The sequence below is a fragment of the Monopterus albus genome, unplaced genomic scaffold (assembly GCF_001952655.1).
Source record: "Monopterus albus unplaced genomic scaffold, M_albus_1.0 scaffold277.1, whole genome shotgun sequence".
Classification (NCBI taxonomy): Eukaryota; Metazoa; Chordata; class Actinopteri; order Synbranchiformes; family Synbranchidae; genus Monopterus; species Monopterus albus.
This window is the reverse complement of record NW_018128157.1, coordinates 262,670-280,276: the sequence shown is the minus strand read 5'-3', so window position 1 is coordinate 280,276 and position 17,607 is coordinate 262,670. Positions and strand designations below refer to the sequence as shown.

At 45.2% G+C, this 17,607-nt stretch overlaps 2 protein-coding genes across 8 annotated transcripts in view; one reads left to right on the top strand and one right to left on the bottom strand.

The window, feature by feature from the left end:
• The window catches only part of gins1 (GINS complex subunit 1 (Psf1 homolog)), a 2,090-nt gene extending 1,581 nt beyond the window's left edge, over window positions 1-509 (top strand). The window contains exon 7 of the mRNA XM_020622317.1: window positions 310-509. Coding sequence (XP_020477973.1) covers window positions 310-398 — 89 coding nt within the window. The 3' untranslated portion in view covers window positions 399-509. The remainder of the gene's footprint in view (window positions 1-309) is intronic.
• Window positions 510-2,259: 1,750 nt separating this feature from the next.
• Window positions 2,260-17,607, bottom strand: part of ninl (ninein-like) — a 31,588-nt gene continuing 16,240 nt past the window's right edge. For 5 of the 7 annotated variants that reach the window (XM_020622275.1, XM_020622276.1, XM_020622277.1 and 2 more), the window contains 18 exons: window positions 16,790-16,940; window positions 15,270-15,350; window positions 14,374-14,498; window positions 13,674-13,754; window positions 12,871-13,007; window positions 12,255-12,392; window positions 10,358-11,770; window positions 9,273-9,377; window positions 8,916-8,985; window positions 8,643-8,810; window positions 8,018-8,134; window positions 6,589-6,702; window positions 6,289-6,435; window positions 5,933-6,082; window positions 5,744-5,857; window positions 5,455-5,664; window positions 4,640-4,753; window positions 2,260-3,789 (listed from right to left, as the gene is read on the bottom strand). In XM_020622275.1, coding sequence (XP_020477931.1) covers window positions 3,610-3,789; window positions 4,640-4,753; window positions 5,455-5,664; window positions 5,744-5,857; window positions 5,933-6,082; window positions 6,289-6,435; window positions 6,589-6,702; window positions 8,018-8,134; window positions 8,643-8,810; window positions 8,916-8,985; window positions 9,273-9,377; window positions 10,358-11,770; window positions 12,255-12,392; window positions 12,871-13,007; window positions 13,674-13,754; window positions 14,374-14,498; window positions 15,270-15,350; window positions 16,790-16,940 — 3,615 coding nt within the window. In that variant the 3' untranslated portion in view covers window positions 2,260-3,609. The remainder of the gene's footprint in view (window positions 3,790-4,639; window positions 4,754-5,454; window positions 5,665-5,743; window positions 5,858-5,932; window positions 6,083-6,288; window positions 6,436-6,588; window positions 6,703-8,017; window positions 8,135-8,642; window positions 8,811-8,915; window positions 8,986-9,272; window positions 9,378-10,357; window positions 11,771-12,254; window positions 12,393-12,870; window positions 13,008-13,673; window positions 13,755-14,373; window positions 14,499-15,269; window positions 15,351-16,789; window positions 16,941-17,607) is intronic. The other 2 variants (XM_020622278.1, XM_020622282.1) reach the window with 2 other exon arrangements.

Genomic DNA, 17,607 nt, shown 5'->3' with positions numbered 1-17,607 from the left:
TTGATACAAAGTTGCGATGCAGCTTTCCACACGTCCACAATGTCCTCAGACAGGACAACCCAGGAATGGGTAAAGCTATGAATCATGAGGGCACTTGATCACATGCAGAGGACTGCAGCTTTTCAGTCTTAAAAGGGTCTGAAGAAGGTTTCATTTACAAGGGTCTAAATCTTTTTGCTTGCCTGCTGAGACAACAGGTGTCTGTCACAGTTGTCAGGAAGCTCCTCAACGATGGCCCTAATGTGTCTAAGTGAACACATCACAGGGGCTCTGTCTGCAGGTGTGGACACAGGAAGTGCTCTTGTTAATATCCATCTCTCTGTCCTCAGCACTTCCTGCCACGGTGGAAGTGTGAACAACTGATTCGTCAGGGTGTTTTGGAGCACGTCGTGTCTTGATGCAGGAAGACGAGAAGAGGATGCAGAGATTTTCATGAGCTCACAACAACGAGAAGACACACGAGGGACCAGGCTGCAGAAAAGATGGCAAACTGTGACCAAGATGTGTGTCAGCAGGAAGTTGCCAGTTTTTTCTGGGAGCTGGGATACAGTTGGTTAACATTAACCCTAAACTGAAACCTGCTGAAGAGAAGCAGTTCTAGCTAATATGGACTACTTCCTCTCAAGGTCAAGTCCGCCATCTTGTCTGCAGCCAGGCTCTGTTGGAAACCTGATCTTACCAACAGAGATTTAAAATACTCAAGTTTTCATGAACAGTCTGATTATACTCTGATGTAAAAAAGTTCTTTTCAAAATGTTTTTCAGTTTGTTAATGGAAGCAAATGGACAAATAAAGACTTAATGATGACGCTCAGTGTTTTACCTGTTTAAATACGACTGGACTGACATCACATCAGAAATCCACCTGCTTGATTCATTTCTAAAACATGGAGTTTCACAGTACATACTTCATGGTTTTTAAACAATGAAGTCCTATTTCAAGAAGGAAGAAAAACCTGTTCCACTGTCTGAATGAACTGAATGATTGCTCTCTAGTGAAACAGGCCCTGAGATCAGGACGTCTCTCCACAGACGAACTGTCCTTCTCAGTGGTCGGCTCTGGGCTTCATCTTACTGTGAAGAAATACTCTTCTGAGGCTGCAGCCTGTGGTCAGAGCCTCCAGCAGAGCTCTGTACGTGCACATAGAACAGTGGATTTCTTCATCATTATATCTGATGCTACATTTAAATGGGAGAAAGGAAAAACATAACTAGTTTGCACACTGCTGTCTCTCCAGGTTGAACGGCTGTAGCCTGTCAAAGAGAAGCTGTGAAGCTCTGTATTCAGTTCTCAGCCTCCAGTCTTCTAGTCAGACACCTGGACCTGAGCAACGACGACCTGCAGGACTCAGGAGTGGAACTGCTCATATCTTTGCCAACATATTCCAAATGTCACATTTTCGTTCTACACGCCAATATAACAATTTTGCCTAAAGGAGCTTTACAGTATGTACAACATACGACACACTCTGTCCTTAGAGCCTCGAGGTAGATCAGGGAAAACCTCAGGAAGAGCAACAGAGGAGGGATCCCTCTTCCAGGACTGAGATGTTGTATGTACAGAATAAAACAGCACAGCAGATTTTCAGAATGACAAAACCGACTGACGTACTGCATATGAAGAATCTGACCTGGTAGGATGTCGCTTCCAGGAGCCTCCAGCAGACTGCAGCCACATCCCTCTAGGTTCTGCTGGAGGCGCCCAGCTCAGCATCTCTGAGGACACCTGGATCAGGTCCGACACACAGATGGGTGGGTTACCAGGTCCAGGAGCCTGAGAGGTCAGGGGCCTAGTGTTTGGACAGCAGCGGAGGGCTACAGCACAGACCGATAAACTAAACTGGGTTTTTACATTACTGTGAGTACACCACACTCACTATCGCTGTTAGTCTCGGGATGGGGTTTGTGCAATAAACACAAACCCACAAAATCACTGGCTGCATCCTTCAAATAATCACAGACCTGTTGTAGCTACTTTCTAGCTGCCCTAACCCTCCTCTGGCACCCAGAAGACAACGGCCAATAGGATCCAAGTAAGTACAAAATAAATAATGACTCCTTTACGTCTGACTCAACACTGCGACACAGGTCTGGATTCAGGTTGTTAGACCATCAGTCACCAGCTGAATTTCACCTGCAAGACAGAACCAATCGTTTCAAAGCATCCCTGATCTAAATACTGTTTATCTTCTGGTGTTTGGACTTTGGGAGGCTTTATGACAAAAAGGTTTAAAATCGGTTTTATATGACAACACAGTGCAATGTGATAAAAACAATTTAATGTGGATTTCATGTTACAGTATACATCAGTGTCAGGACAACATGGTGACATCCGTCAACACACAGGTGAGTTCCCCTTTCTACCTGAACAGGAAGAGACATAACAGAGCTGTGTGGAGCAGCGAGAGGTTTCACTCTGAGGGAAAACTACAGAATGAAATCAGAACAGCAGCTGACCCCTGACTTGACCTTCACAAATGAAAGTCTTTCTTTGACATTAAAAATACATAAAATAAACATAATACCCTTGTGGCTGAAATACTTCAGATTGCCGACCAGTTTAACATGCAGCACTGTGTGTGGTCAGACTGGTTTTCCTTCCTGGTTCTACAAAGGTTCAGTTTCTCTAAAGCAGCTTCATGAAGAGCTGAGGCATTTACCTGGTGATGAGACACCGTTAAAGTGAGAACGACTCACCTAAAAGCTCTTTGACCTGTGGGTCAAACTGGACATCAGCATCTCACCTGGTTGAGACCTGGTTATTTATCCTCTGCTCTCATTTTACTGTGAATATACACAACAACAGTCCTGAAGCTACTGGGGGGAAAAGAGTTTGTGGAAAAACAGGTACAAGAATAAAGTTGATTTTGAGAAAACCCACTATGATAAGTTTCAAGAATACTTTTTGTTTTAAATCTGTCATGGTAAACACCATTTTAATGAGGAAAAAAGTCATCTCCAGTCTCAATGTTCTAAGAAAATGTTTCACAGACGAGTTGTCACATTTCAAAAAGGAAACCCCAGCTTTAGACGTCTTGATACTTTGAGTATATGACCTCGTGTTTCAACTGTCCGCCACAGGAAACGCTCCTTTCACTCCGAGTTATAAATGTTCAGTCAGTTTCTGAACAGCTGTTGATCTGTTATGTGGCTCAAATCGCACCTACTGGTTTCTCATGATGGAGGATTAAAAGGAAAATCTCCTAATTTATTATTCAATAAATTAATTCTTAAATTAATTCGACTTTTTTCCCCATAAATTACTAGAAATACTCAAATCTAACTTTTCCATCCGAAGCCTTTATGCTTTAATTTCTTCAAAACTTTTTAATAATTGACAAAGACCCGCATGACCATTAAAGTTTGCACAACGTCTGCTGGCTGTGAGATTTGTTATTTAATAGTGTTCTGACTTTTTTTGCTTCTAAGATGTTGGAAAGTTTTCTTTTTGGGTGGAGCTTAACAGTTTCCTCCTCTTCCAGCCTTTGTGCTAAGCTAGGCTAACCTGGACACTAAATGTTTCATGTTGAAGCTGCTTTAGTGAGACTGATCTCAGACGCTGAGGGTGCTACGTCACACGTCTGCGATGTTTGCAGGTTTCCTTCAGCAGCTACGTGGCGACGATCTCTCTCAGCAGTTTGTTGAGTGCGTTGACCTTCTCCTCCAGCAGGAAGTTCTTCTTCTCTGCATTTTTCTGCCGCTGCTCAGTGACCTGCAGAGCTTTTATCAGCTGAGAGTTCTCCATGTACAGATCCTTCATCAATATGTTTGACTTGCTGTTCTTCGCCAGCTGCAGACAGCAACAACTACAGTGAGAACATGACCAAAAGTATGTGGACAACATTACTCAGGCATTTCACAAAGCATTCAGACCCCTTCACGCTGTGCACACTTTTGTGTTGGAGATTTTAAATAATATAACTGACATTCTTGCTTATGTTCATATTTTCATAACGTTGTAGGTTTAGTCATGTACACGGGTCTCTGTTCACCGGGGCATGGTCGTGTTGAAACAGCTTTCCCCAAACTGTTTCAAGCTGAGTGAAAGAAACCTGGAGTCTCTATGCCTGAGCAGTACTACTCCCTTCACAGAAACTAGTGCGGTCATTCCACTGCCACTGGTCTTGGGGTAGCTGTGGTCAGGAGGAAGAGTGGGTCGGCACCAGTGTGTCAATGGGTGAATGTGAAAATAGTGTGAAAGCACTTTGTGTGTGCTGCACTGCATAGAAAAGCACTGTAACCAGACCATTTACCAGGAATCGTCCCGTACTCAGTACAGAGTGAGTGAGGGCTGCTCTTACAGAGCACGTCATGACCAGAATGGACATCAACAACAGAGCAAACATGGATTCGATAAACAGAGTTGTTGCACTGACTGCGTTTTTCTTTTCTGTCTCCTCACTGATCAAGTTTTCTGTCTGCCAATCGGAATGCAGTGACCTAAATGGCCGCTTTGGGGGCGGAGCTCTGGGACCAGCTCTCACGCTTTTCAGCCGGGCTTCAATCCAGGCACCGTCCGTTTCACAGACAACGAAAACACACAAAATCTTGGTGGCAGTGGAATGACGGCATAACAGATCTTTCCCACATCAAAGTGGGAGAAACCAGTTAAGGCTCTGAGAACCTGGTTGGTGAGTGACCTGTTCTTTGAGCTGCTGGACTTTCTCCTGCAGAACCGTCCGGACTCCTTTCAGTTTGGTCTCCAGATCCTCAATCCTCTGCTGCAGGGTGGCTAGTGCCTTCTCGTACTGCTCCTGAACACAACACAGTCGTATTTATACTCCACCTGAGTATCTCTATTCCAAGCTACTTTACACATGCTGCTACTCCACTAAAGTTCAGAGGAAAATACTTTTACTGCACTACTTGTGATTTTTTTTAAATGTCTTAGTAACAAATGTTCTGGACAAACCGAGTCTCCTCAAATATGTTTTTCAATGGTCCCACACACTTCCTGTTTGTTTTGCTTAGCATTAGCACCTTTTTATAAAATGACCCACATTTTTAAACAGGAAATATCGTCAGTATTTCCGGCTTGTTGCTGAAAAGAACAAAAATGATCGAGAAGGTCCACTTCATGTCCAAGTTGCTAACATCCCCATGCAACAGGAGGGTGTGAAGCAGCTGGAGCTGCTGTGGTCAGGACAAACAGTGTGTGGCCTGGTGAGGTGTTAGCTAACTAGGAGCAGGTGACTGGGTTTCTAATTGATTACGTTCTTACAAAGCATGAGAAATCTCTCAGAGGTGTGTGGGTGACATTTGTTACTCTTAGTTTATGGGGATACTTTGTGAAAGTAATGCTAAAGTAACTCAGAATATTATATTATATTATTTGACTGAGCAGTAATAAGTACCAGGCACCTAACCCAGCACAGCTTGGGGGGTAACTTTGTCTCAGGTGTTATTTTACTAAAATCTAGCGTAGTAAAATGCTGTTAGCGTTGACCTGTGTTACCTGCTTCAGGTTGATCTGGGAGCCGCTCTGCTGGGCCTGAAGCCTCAGCGTCTCCTCCAGCTGCTGACTTCTCCTCTGCTCCTCCACCAGCCGGGCCTGCAGCAGCTCCACCTGCTCCCTGCAGCCACCATCCGTTCGCTCCTGCACCTGCTGCAGTTGCCGCACGTGCTGCGCCTGCACCAGACTGAGCGCCGCGTCCGCCCGCACAGCCTGCAGGAAGAAAACCAGGAGTCTGAGCCGAGAGCTACATTGATGATGGGGGGGATAATGTTTGGTTTGTAGTCCTGACCTGGTCCTGAGCCTCCGTCCGAGCCACCTCCAGCACACTCAGCTTGGTCTTCAGGTTCTGCTGCTCCTGGGTCAGTTTCTGGACCTCCAGACCCTGGACCTGCAGCTCCGCCAGCTGACAACACATGTACAGGTGAGACTCAGAAGAATTGCCACAGTCTGAATTAACCTTGTGCTCTGTGTCTGGTACCTTGTGCTGGAGCTCCTGGTTCTGGACTCTCAGTTTGTGGGTCTCTTTCTGTAGAGCGATGGAGGCCTGCTCCTCCTGCTCCTCCAGAGCCTGACGGAACTCCTCTTTCTCTTTCATCAGCTTCCTCACGCTGGCCTCTAGCTCCTCCACCTGGAGACAGGTGATCAAAAACAATACCAACTGTGTTTTTTGTGTTGACTTCCTTTTGTCCCCTGATTTGACCTGTTTATCACAGAAATGTCTAACATTTTTAGAAACATGCTGAGGTAAAATATTAAACATTTTGTGTGAACAGAAATCATGTCAATGATTCTGTATCTGATGGTCTTTCTTGGGAACTTTTTCTCCGTACAGACCTTGTGGTGAGCAGCCTGCAGCTTCCTCTGAAGATCTGTCACATCCTGGGCGTGGCCGAGTTGCTCCTGACTGACGGCGTGGAGCTGAGAGTGAAGCAGCTCCGCCTCCGACTCCAGAGAGAGAACAGTCTGCTGCAGCTTCTCCACCTAAAGGGAACATTCAGCAGTAAGACAACTGTTCTTGCCCGAGCATGTTTTTTTAATTTATTTTATTATCTTGTGGTTTGGTGATACACTTTGTTTTATTGGTGATACACTTTGTTTTATCCTTTGTGCTGTTTTTCCACTGCAAGGTGTGACCTTGTTGTTTCGGTCGTCGGCCTCTCTCAGCAGTTTAGCCTTGTCCTCCTCCAACCACTGCTGCTTCAGAGTCACACTGCTTAGCTCCGCCTCCAGCTCCGACAGACGCCCCAGCTGAGAAATTATAAAAATATTAACATATTTACAGACACACTTGGAGTTCATTAGTGACTTTGGGAACAGTATATGTGAGTCATAGCAAACACCATCAGTGAACAGAAACAGGTTACCAGATCCCAGGTACTGTCGGAGGTTTCTTCCCATAAAGCCGTGGTTCTCAAAGTGTGGGGCGCGCCCCATTATGGGGGAATAAGGACATGACAGGTGGGGTGTGCAATGAACGGAGAAAATTAGAAATGGGTCATTAATACAAGTAAATTAAAATAACATCAGTTCGGGGCCCGGGAGAAAAAAGTGGAACCATAGTGCAACAATAACTGTTTAACGTCAGCATGTTAACTGCCACGCAACATAAGGAAACGTTCACACAGAGGGCCAATAGTGTACGTAGTGGGTATAATAACGTAAATGGATATATGTGTTACATGGACCACAAAAGAAGGCGATTCAGCACAAGCAGACAAAGAAACAACAGGCAGTAGCCTTATCAACCAAAAAGCCAGCTGAAAAGAAAATATGATGAATGATTCATGGTAGGAATGGTGGGGGCAGAGGAGGGACCCATGTGTGTCTTGTGTCTTAAGCCGCTGGCAGCAGACAGCTTGAGACCCAACCAATTAAGAAGACATAGAGACAACACACCCCAGTCAGTTGCTGAGCAGCTCATTCTCCTTGTAACTGTAGACATGGTGTCGATTATACTGGATGAAACAGTTGCTGTAAAACTGAAAACTATCCCTCCGTCAAACGATAGTTGCACTTATATTTTAACTGTTTTCAACTTAATGTTGTTTGATATTTCAATCAATTTGAAATTTAAAAATTGGCCAATTTCGTTATAATTTTTTGACAAGTGGGGCTTGAGAATTCGCCCACCCTCTTAAGTGGGGAATGACACAAAAAGTTTGAGAACCACTGCCTTGAAGGGAGTTTTTCCTCCCCACTGTGGCCAAGTGCAGCTCAAGGGGGATTTGTTGGGTTTTCTCTATAATATTAATAACAGTAAGGTCCAGACCTGACTCTCTAAAGTGTCCTGAGATGACTTTTGTTGTGATTTGGTGCTATACAAATAACACTGACATAAAAAATTGAATAATTGAGATGAATCTAAAACCTTCATTAAAAACCCAGTAAGTGGACTTTGAGTTGAGATCAAGTTGTCACAGAAACGTACTGTGGGCCGACGTATTCCATCCTCATGTGTCATAAACAGAACAGATGATGAATGTGTCACATTAATCCTCACAGCTCCAGGGAAGTGGAATCTGAGATTTACTGTGGTAAAACTTAGTCTGAGGTGAGCTTCTACCTTCTCCTTGCAGGAGCTGAGCTCTCTCTCCAGCAGCTGTCTCTCCTGCATCCAGGCCGCCTGATGCTGTAGCTTGTCCCTCTCCTGCTGCACCACTGCATCCTGTAGCTGCCGCACCTAGAAGGGACCAGCAGCCAATCAAAGTGTTGAGCTGCTGACTGCTACTAACACACTGCTGTGTTTTAAACCACCAAAGAAATTAAAGGATCTCACAGTGTGCAAACACTGCAGATAGAACAAGGACATTCAAGGACAAGTTTTGGTCCGATGAGCATCAGTAAAGTTTTCTTTGACACATCCTCCAGGAAAATCCATGTTAGATGTGACATTTAAAGGATCAATGACTTTTCAATCTTACAAAGATGTAGAAATGCTGTCGCTGTCTTCCAATAATTGTCAAAATGTCTTCTTAAGGTTATGATGCGTTCCATCTAGATAGTTTTCTGAAAGGTGAAGGATCAAATCTGGAAGATTTTAGTTGAATAAATGTTCAACCTGCAACCATCAAAGCGCACAGAGAATATTTCCTCTGAACTTAATGAAAACGAGTTTTCTATTTAGTTTCTGAAAAATGCCAATGAAGCAAAAAAGAAAAACAATCCAGCTGCTCATCACAGTCTCTCACCGTAGCTCCGTCCTCCTCCTGCTCCTTTGAGACCATCGCCAGGCGTTCCCGCAGCAGCCGGACCGACTCCTGGTCTCCACGGAGACGGGCGCTCAGCTCAGCGTTGTCATTGCTCAGTTGCAGGTTCCTGCTGCTCAGATCCAGAATCTCCTCCCGATATTTAGAGTTCTGCAGACGCACAGAGAAGCAGCAGCAGCAGTTGTTGAACAAACTGTGAACTTTGCTCGTCTTCCACACAGAGGTGAGAGGTCACACTTCAGCAGGGAGTCTCACTTCTCTGTGCAGCCTCTCCTCTTCTTCTCTTTTCCTCTCATGTTCTCTTTCCATCTCCTCCAGATTCCTCCTAACAAGAAAACCAGCAGAAGTCACATTTAGTCACATGACTTTCTCAGGACATTACCAAGAGGTAGTATTTAACTTTCAATATTATATCAACACCACAGACCACCACCTGTTCTACTTCTGAAGCAGTAATCCTGGTTTGTGACTACTGTTTTAAAAAATGTTGTAAACCACACACAGAAAATGTGAGTCAAACATGACATGATGTGAATCTTAACCACCAGGCCACAGGACCCCACCGGTTTACCAGCGTGAAGGGCCAGAGATCACAACACAGTGTTTCCTCACCTTTTCTTGGCAACCTCATCCTCCAGATTTTGGACTTCCTGCTGCAGGACGTTCAGTCGCTCCTGCAGAGCTGCATTCTCTGATCGCTCCTCCTCTAGCTGAGTCCTGCCGCCGACACAACACGTCAGAGAGTGTGCCTCAAACAAACGTCAACAACCTCAATCAACTGACCGATCTTGGGGCAAAGTCACTCTCAGTAACATGGAATGAATCTGGAACTGAAAAACCCAATTTCATGGTTGAAATTCAGCTAAAGAAGCTGCTGATCTAAATGAGTGAAGACTAAAATAAATGTTCATAACCCTGTGCAGATTTTTATACAACACAGATTACCTGAGGCAGCTGAAGGGCTCAGTCTGCCTCAAGAACTACACCATGAAACGGTTTGCCGTGATCCACTTTTGTATGATTCATGGTGTCAAGAAGACAAAGACACAGCCCATCAGGAGACAGCAGTGAGAAGAGAATCTGGCAGCCCTACTTGAACTAAACAAACACACTACCGGTGCCGGTTTCCGATCCAGTGTAAAAATATTACTGATTAGCTGTTACTTGTCTGTAAATAACTCAGAATAGTTTGTACTGACTCTTCACTCAGCCATATCATCTTAAATGTTAATGTGAAGTTCCAGCTGTTTCGAGCCCATCTGACGCAGACTTGGACCTTAAATCTGTTTTCTAATAGAAAAAGGAAAGTTCAGTTTGTTGACAACATGCTGGGCCAATGTAGAATTTGGACAAATATTAGTTTAAAATCGAACACTGAGAAAACTAAAGAAGACATGACGACGGAGAAGGTGTCACAGAAACATGTTATTCACGTGATGAAGAGTGTGTCAGGCATTCAGATGTTTGTCATTTGGTTAGAGAGGAGATGAAGAGTTAAAGCAGACAGCCAATCAGATTGAAGATCTACAGCAGTGCACTGTGGGCCAGAAACTGATCAGCATTTCATTGTGTTTCTACCTGTGGCGCTTCACTCAGGTGATAGTAAAGTTCTCAGCATTTCAAGCAGGGCAGCAGATGGAGGTTAGTCATCATTCAGACCAGGTTCTAGATCTGAGTGGGCCTCATGCTCCACAAACCTGTGTGGACTGGCCGGATCCATCGCCTCCTCCAGAGCCAGGACCAGCTTCTCCAGCTCCATCAGCTGCTGTGCCATCTTCCTCTTCTCCTGATCAGAGTCCTCCTCCACTGTCCTAAGCTGGTTCTGAGAGTCCTGCAGAACCTGCTGCAGCTGGTGGACCTGCTCTCTGAGCCGCTCCAGCTCTCCATCCTTGGCTTCCAGCTGAGCAGTCAGCTGCTGAACTTCACTTGGAGGCTTCTCAGAAGAGGACTTGGCCTGCTGTAAGAGGTCAGCACTGTCTGCCACCTCTCCCTGAAGACAGTCCACCTTGCTGGGTTTGGAGTTGAGCTGCCTCCTGAGATCCAGGACCAGGTCTGCGGTCCTGTTGAGATGGACTCTGAGTGTGGAGATCTCCTCCTCCATTTCTACGATTTGGGTGGAGAGCTGGTCAGCCAGCCGGATGTAGGTCCTGTTCTCCAGGCTCAGACAGCCCACCTCCTCCTTCTCCTCATCCAGAGCAGACTGGAGCTGTGCAGTCCTGATCTGCTCCTGCTTCAGAGTCTCACGCAGACCCTCCTCACTGCTCCTCCTCCTGTCCAACTCCTCTGTGACTCTGTCCAGCTCCAGCTGCAGGTTGTCCTCAGCCATGGCCTGGTCCATCAGGTCCTGGCTCAGCCTGGAACAGTCCATCTTTAAGGAGTCCAGTTCAGTGGTCAGTTTTGAGACACATTCCGATTTGGCTCTCATGGCCTTCTGCAGACTCTCCAGCTCAGACCTCAGGGTGGTAACAGTCTGGTCTCTGGCTCTGAGCTGAACCTGCTGCTGGATCAAGTTATCAGTCACAGCCTCCCGGTCTTGCAGTATGCTGTCAGATGCAGCCTGGAGAACTCCAAGCTCCTCTTTCAGCTGTGCCATCTGAGTCTGGAGTTGCTGCTCCCTGTCCTTTACCAGCTGCAGTTCCTCCTCCACTGAGCTCTTCTCTGCAGCGAGGCCTTTACTCAGCACCTCGTGAGAGTCCAGGAAGGCGATGCTCTCCTCCAGCCTGGCTTCAAGCTCAGAGCACTGCCTATGAGAAGCTTTTAGATCGTCCTCTAACTGAACACAGCGCTGTCTGAACTCCTCTAAGCTGGCCTCTGATTGGCTGACCTGCAGGCTGGAGCTCTGCACTACCTCCTGTAAACTAGAGACCTGCTTTTCCAGCTGATGGAGCTTCTCCTCCTCTGAGGAGAATTGGCTGCAGATTCTACACTGCTCCTCCCCAACTCTCTCCTCACACTGGAGCTTCTCCTGCTTTGACTCTATGATCCCGTTCTCCAAGAATCCTCTCTGCTCCTGCCAGGGCTGATGCTCCCAATGGAGATGGTGGAGGCGGTGGTGTTGACCCTCCGCGTGCTGCAGCTTCATCTGAGAGAGCTGCTGCTCTGATTCCTCCCTGCTTACACAGTGTTCATTCAGATGTTTGCAGCTGGTCACACGTTGCTAATTCACTGTTATATTAAAAATGCTGATGGGTGGAGCTTTGAGATGACTCCAGTTAAATAACAAACCTCCTCAACATCTGTAACTGTCAATAAAACCAAACCATGAGAAAGGATTCTAACACTTAACAGGAGTCGGACGCTCTGCCAAACACCTAGACTAGTTGCTAAATGACACAGTAGAGCAGCTATTTCCACTGGGTTTAACATTTTATACATTATGGCCTGTTATGCCTTCACACATTAAGCCACTGGAAGGAGTTCCTGAAAAACAACAGCGCACAGCACCACCCCTGTGCATACTGGCATCACACCTTGTTGGACTCCTTTGACAGCAGACAGTGACTGTGGTCCTGTCTATTTATGTACATATTTTTTATGACAATGTTTATTGTAGGCATTTATCACAGCCCTGCAAGCTGTGAGGCCACCACCCACCTGACCAGCGTCACCTCCTGGTCCATCTTCAGCTTCAGCTCGGCCTCCAGCTGGTCCTTCTCAGCACTCAGCCTCTGGACCAGATTACCAATCTCTCTGGCAAAGTTCTGCTCCATCTCCGCCCGCTCCCGCTGCACCCTGGGAACACAAACAGGTTCAGAAACACTGCTTAGACAGAGCAATGCTCCAGACGTCAAAATAAACTAGACAGGACAGAATATCAGAAGCATTACAGCCACAGAAGTAACACAGCAAACTCATATTGCTGCCTGTTGATCAGGCCAAACTGGAAGGAACATACCATAGCCCAGGTACACGTTACTGACACACACGGATGTGAAGCAGCAACACACAGAAATCAGATCTGAGCGTTTAGGCCTTGGATGTAGATGCAGCCTAGATGTACAACATCATGCAGCTTTTACAGTTTATCTCTGATACGAGATAAAAACTGTCAGTTAAAAACTATTAAACTTAAAAACTATTTCAGCCACTCCAAAACTCGACAGGGACAAAACTCTGACTGTAATCTCTGGTTTCTCGGTGAAGATGGGCCTATTAAAGAAGCAGAGGAACAGGAAGACATTGTAGTAACAGCCTTCCTCCACTCCCTCACCTGCGCTCCTGCTCGTTGCTCCACCCTCCTCCTCCTCCATGTTGGATCTGAGTCTGCAGTTTGTCTACAGTCTCCTTCAGCTGCTTCACCTGCTGCTCCACCTGAGCCTTCTGCTCCTCCAGCTCACTGATCTCCAGCTGAGACACAGGACATCGTCAGACAAGTCGGAACACCAACGATGAAAAAAAGCTTCAAATGTTAAAAACAGAACAGTTTAGCCTGTAATCAAGGCTTGAAGCACATCTGGCTTCATGACTGCTCCGAACAAAGAACCGGACTCATTAGAAGACTCAAACTGTCCCTTCAGTCTTCGCTGCTGGATGTATTCTCTGCAGGAGGACAGATGATTATGAACGTATTCAAAAAGCCATAATGCTCGACAGCCTCAAGCTCTTTAGGTCCTTTTAAAATGTTTAAAGATGAAAGTCTGCACCATCAGTATTTGATTTATCCATGTGTGTGGGTAAAGACTTTGGGCAGTGACAAAATATATCGCAGAAAGTGAACAAAGACAATAATACATCAAAGTACTGGAAGTACAGCATTTATAACAAGAGTCTCGATTATCTAACAAGAACCAAAATAGTTACATGACAGGAAACAACAAAATATGACAAACACTTCACAACATCTTATATTTCTGACATCAATGTGTGTTTTTGTACAGAGTGCACAGCTACTGACATGGACACGTGTCCAATGTTACAAAGTGCCAGTTTACATCAACATCATATTCATACTGCTGATTGTGGCCTCTTGTTGTCTGAGACGTAAAGATGTAAAAACTGTTTTCCTGTTTTTACCTTGAAGGCCTGAGAGATGTCTTTACGCTCGACCTCCATGCTCTGTCTCATCAGCTCCAGATTCCTCTCGTAGTAGTTCACCTGAGAGACGTCATGTTAATTGTCTTTACTGATCTGCTGTTGTTTTGTGATGTGCATTTTCAGTGTGCCTAAAAGTGGACAAATGAATTATTTTTTTATGTATTTATTTATACAGGGTAGACTGACTGAGCATATATGTTCATTTACAGCAATGCCCTGTTTACAAAAGTCACAGGAAGAGAAAACACAAACAAAATACTAAAAACAAAACAATGGATAAAGAAAAACTGACATGTCAAAATTAGAATGTGCTTTAAAATCACTGCCTCTGCCTTCAGTACAGCGTTTGTGACCCGACTCAGTACCTACAGTTATATTTCAATGCCAGGACTCAAGTGTCTGAATTTAAAAGAGATCACACTGCACTGTGACATGTTGAAATTATAACCTTTATAAACAAAACTAATATAATGAATCTAATGTTCAGAATCTATCATCATCACCATTGTATATGGTTTTGTTACTGTATATGCATGTACACTTCTCCCACTACCCCACTGCTGTTACATTCGTTTGTCTTAATATTTCTCTATATGCACTTTTACATCTGCTTCCATGTTGACCGCCATGTGTGCAGTCACAATAATGCTGAGTGTAGTACCCTAATCAGAGTGTGTACCTGTGTCTCGAGCTGGATGTGCAGCTGCTGCAGCTCCTGCTCATGTTTCTGTTTCAGCTGCTCCAGAGCCAGCTCAGTCTGAATACTGACTGCAGGGCCAGAGACTCTGTCCGGTGAAGACGGAGCTGAGAGAAAGAGAGGAAACAGCAGCTTCAGCAAGAAGCACATCACACACACATTTCAGAATAAGAGTTCTGTCAGAGGGTGTCTGGATGGAAAGGTCCATCTGCTTGAGCCGATGTTTGCCCAGCCAGGAGTCTCAGCCGGTTTCTCGCTCCCGTAGGGAGTTTTTCAAACAGTGACAAGCAACAAAACCAGCAGCTTTTTGGGAGAGACTTTAGCTGTGCTCCTTGAGGAAAGTCATTAATACTGTATGTCTCAGTGAAAGTGCTCTCATGTGGCTCCTGGACGCAGCACACTCAGTCGACCAATCAGCAGCCAGAAAGAAGAATGGACTCACTATCACTGTGCCTAAACAACCAAACACTGATCCCCATTAATTGTCCAGGTAAAGTGCTTCTTCTTTCTCTAAATACACAGTTTACTGGTGTGAGTTCACTCCAGTGTTTGGATCCTGTCTGGTGCTGATACTCCAGTGTGTAAACAGTCAGTCCACATAAAAGGATTCTGACATTAGAGGAGGATTTAGCAGCATGTTGATGTGATAACAGCAGCTAGAAAAATAATGAAACCCTAATGATAACACTCATTAAAGTGTGACTTCGGTTTTTTCAGTCTTACTTTTTTTATTTTAGATACATGTAAATACAGTAGTTACACTTTGATGTCATTATTAGCATGTGACACCACCCAGCAACTCTTAGAGCAGGCTCTGGCAACTTTTGTTGGATAGTCGGTAGCTTTGGTCTCAGTTGTGTGTGTAGATGTGGTGATACCTTGTTTCTCACCGGTTTTATGGGCCGGCTGCAGTTTCTTCCTGACTGCAGGAGACGAGCTGCGCTTCATATCCGAGTTGTCTGAAGAGAGACAAAAAAGACAAACACTGTGAAACGTCAGACCGCTCCTGGGGCAAGGACATAAAACAAAGACTTTGGTTCAGGTCAAATGAGCCAGAAATAATCATCATAATAATACTAATAGAACTAAGATGTTCACTAAAACCTGACCTGACAGACAGTGTGGCCGAGACTCACTGAGAGACATTATGACAACCACAACAGCACTGAGACAGAAACCTGCAGATTCACACGGACACCTGGAAGGAAGTGTGTGTCTGTGTGCGAGTGTGTGCCTCTTTGTGTGTACTTGTATGGCTATTGTGAGGACCTACTTCAGACATGCGGTCTGGTCCTCATACCTTTAAAGGGCTGTTTGAGAGTTCAGATTACCACCAGGGTGAGTGTCAGACATTTAGTAGTGATGGTTAAAGTCGGGCTTAGCAGCTGGGGGATGCATTAATGCAAAGAGGGTCCTCACAAAGATAGCTATACAAATGTGTGTGCGTGTGGTGGGTGTGTCCATGCATCTTCCTGAGCAGGTCAGACTAGCTCAGCAGGTCCTCAACTCCTGTTTGACTGCAGGTTTTTGCTCCAAGTTATCGCCACCTCCTGGTAATGGCGCTCTGTGAAACTGCAGCAACCTCCCCTGGGTCAGGGTCACGCTGGGGTCAGGATTAAAGTGAAAGTTAGGGTCAGGTTAAGGCAAGGGAAAACAGACTTCACCTCCCCAAGAATCTATTTTATTTTAAGAACCTGGGCAACTCAAGGAACAGTCTAATTAGAGCTCAGACCATCACGCCCTCAGCACAGAAGCAGTCGGCTGTTCAGTAATATTCAGTTTGAGCTTCTTCCCTGAGGATGAGCCGTGCTCCTCTGGTCATTCATAAAACCTCTCTGGGCTTTGGACTGTGTGCCCAAACAACCAACTGCCCCCCCAAAAATCATCAGCTTAAGCCATTAGTTACAGCCCTATGACTAATACCAATACAAAAAGGGTCACCTTCCACATCACTCTGATGTAGCTTGTGATTAGAAGTGGCTCATCAGGTGGCATTACATCCACACAAGCAGCCAATCAGCTCTCTGCACTGTGAAGCAGTGGCTCCACCTTCTGTCAGAAACACATTACTGCACTCTCATTTCCACAGTTAGGACCAGATGCTTCACAAATACTAAGGGTAAGTCTGTTCATTCTGCTCAGACTCGTTTGTTACATCCGGTTGTTTCCTTGAAAATCATCTGTAAGAGAGGACGTGTGTATAAAAGCTTTGGTTGTTAATATTAGTTAAAGCCTGACCAGTTGCAGTCTGAGACTTAGTTCTGACCACCTCTAACTGACCAGCCTTTTTTAAAATCCTTTTTGTCTCTAATAAAATCACTGTGAAACATTTTGCTGGCTGTTGAACAACAATGGAACAATACTCTGTTTTCCCCTCTCGGGGACTCTGTTGTGTTACCAGAGTCAGACTCGGCCCTTTCCGAGCCCTGTTGGGTCCAGCTCAGCGTGGCGCCGTCAACTCCGGCGGGAGCTCTGGACTTCCTGTGGCTCCTCTGACTCTTCAGCAGCTCCAGCTCTGAGCTCAGCTCATCGTTCCTGTCCCGCAGCTCCTGGGAGTCATCCAGACGGAGAGAGAAGCCTGGGTTAGATCAGCCTCAGCTGAAGTTGAACTCTGAGTTTCTGTTCCAGAAAACTGTAACGCTCATGTGAGTTTCTGCAGTTTTGAAAAAATAAATGTGCATTACTGTCACACATTAAACAACTAGCCCTAATCAAGCTCCACAAGATTCTAATGGTGGCTCTGTCCTTGATTTACCTGTTGCCATGAACCACAGTATCAGAGCACCACTGATGATTCCTTTGTCAATCACCAGTATGCACTCAGTGTGAACACAGTCAGACCCAAGTGACTGAACCAGGAGGATCCTCAGATGGTCTGGTTCTTCTTCTAGCTGTGTTTGAGCAGTCAGAGCATCTGAGAGGAGCTGAAAAGACTAAAAACCTCTGTTTAATCTGGCTGCTGTCCCATCGTTTCTATCATTTTCTTATCACTGTGATGGTACTGTGGTTCTGAGGTGCAAACAAACTTCAAATCTGAACCTGGCTGCAGACTGGAATATTTTACAGCTAGTATTTATTAGTTTATATTATTGTGCTTGTTTTATATTTTTTCTTTTAATTTATTTTATTGGTTTGTTTATATACAGTGGGTACGGAAAGTATTCAGAACCCCCTAAAATTTTCACTCTTTGTTATATGGACAGCACCTAAAGTAAA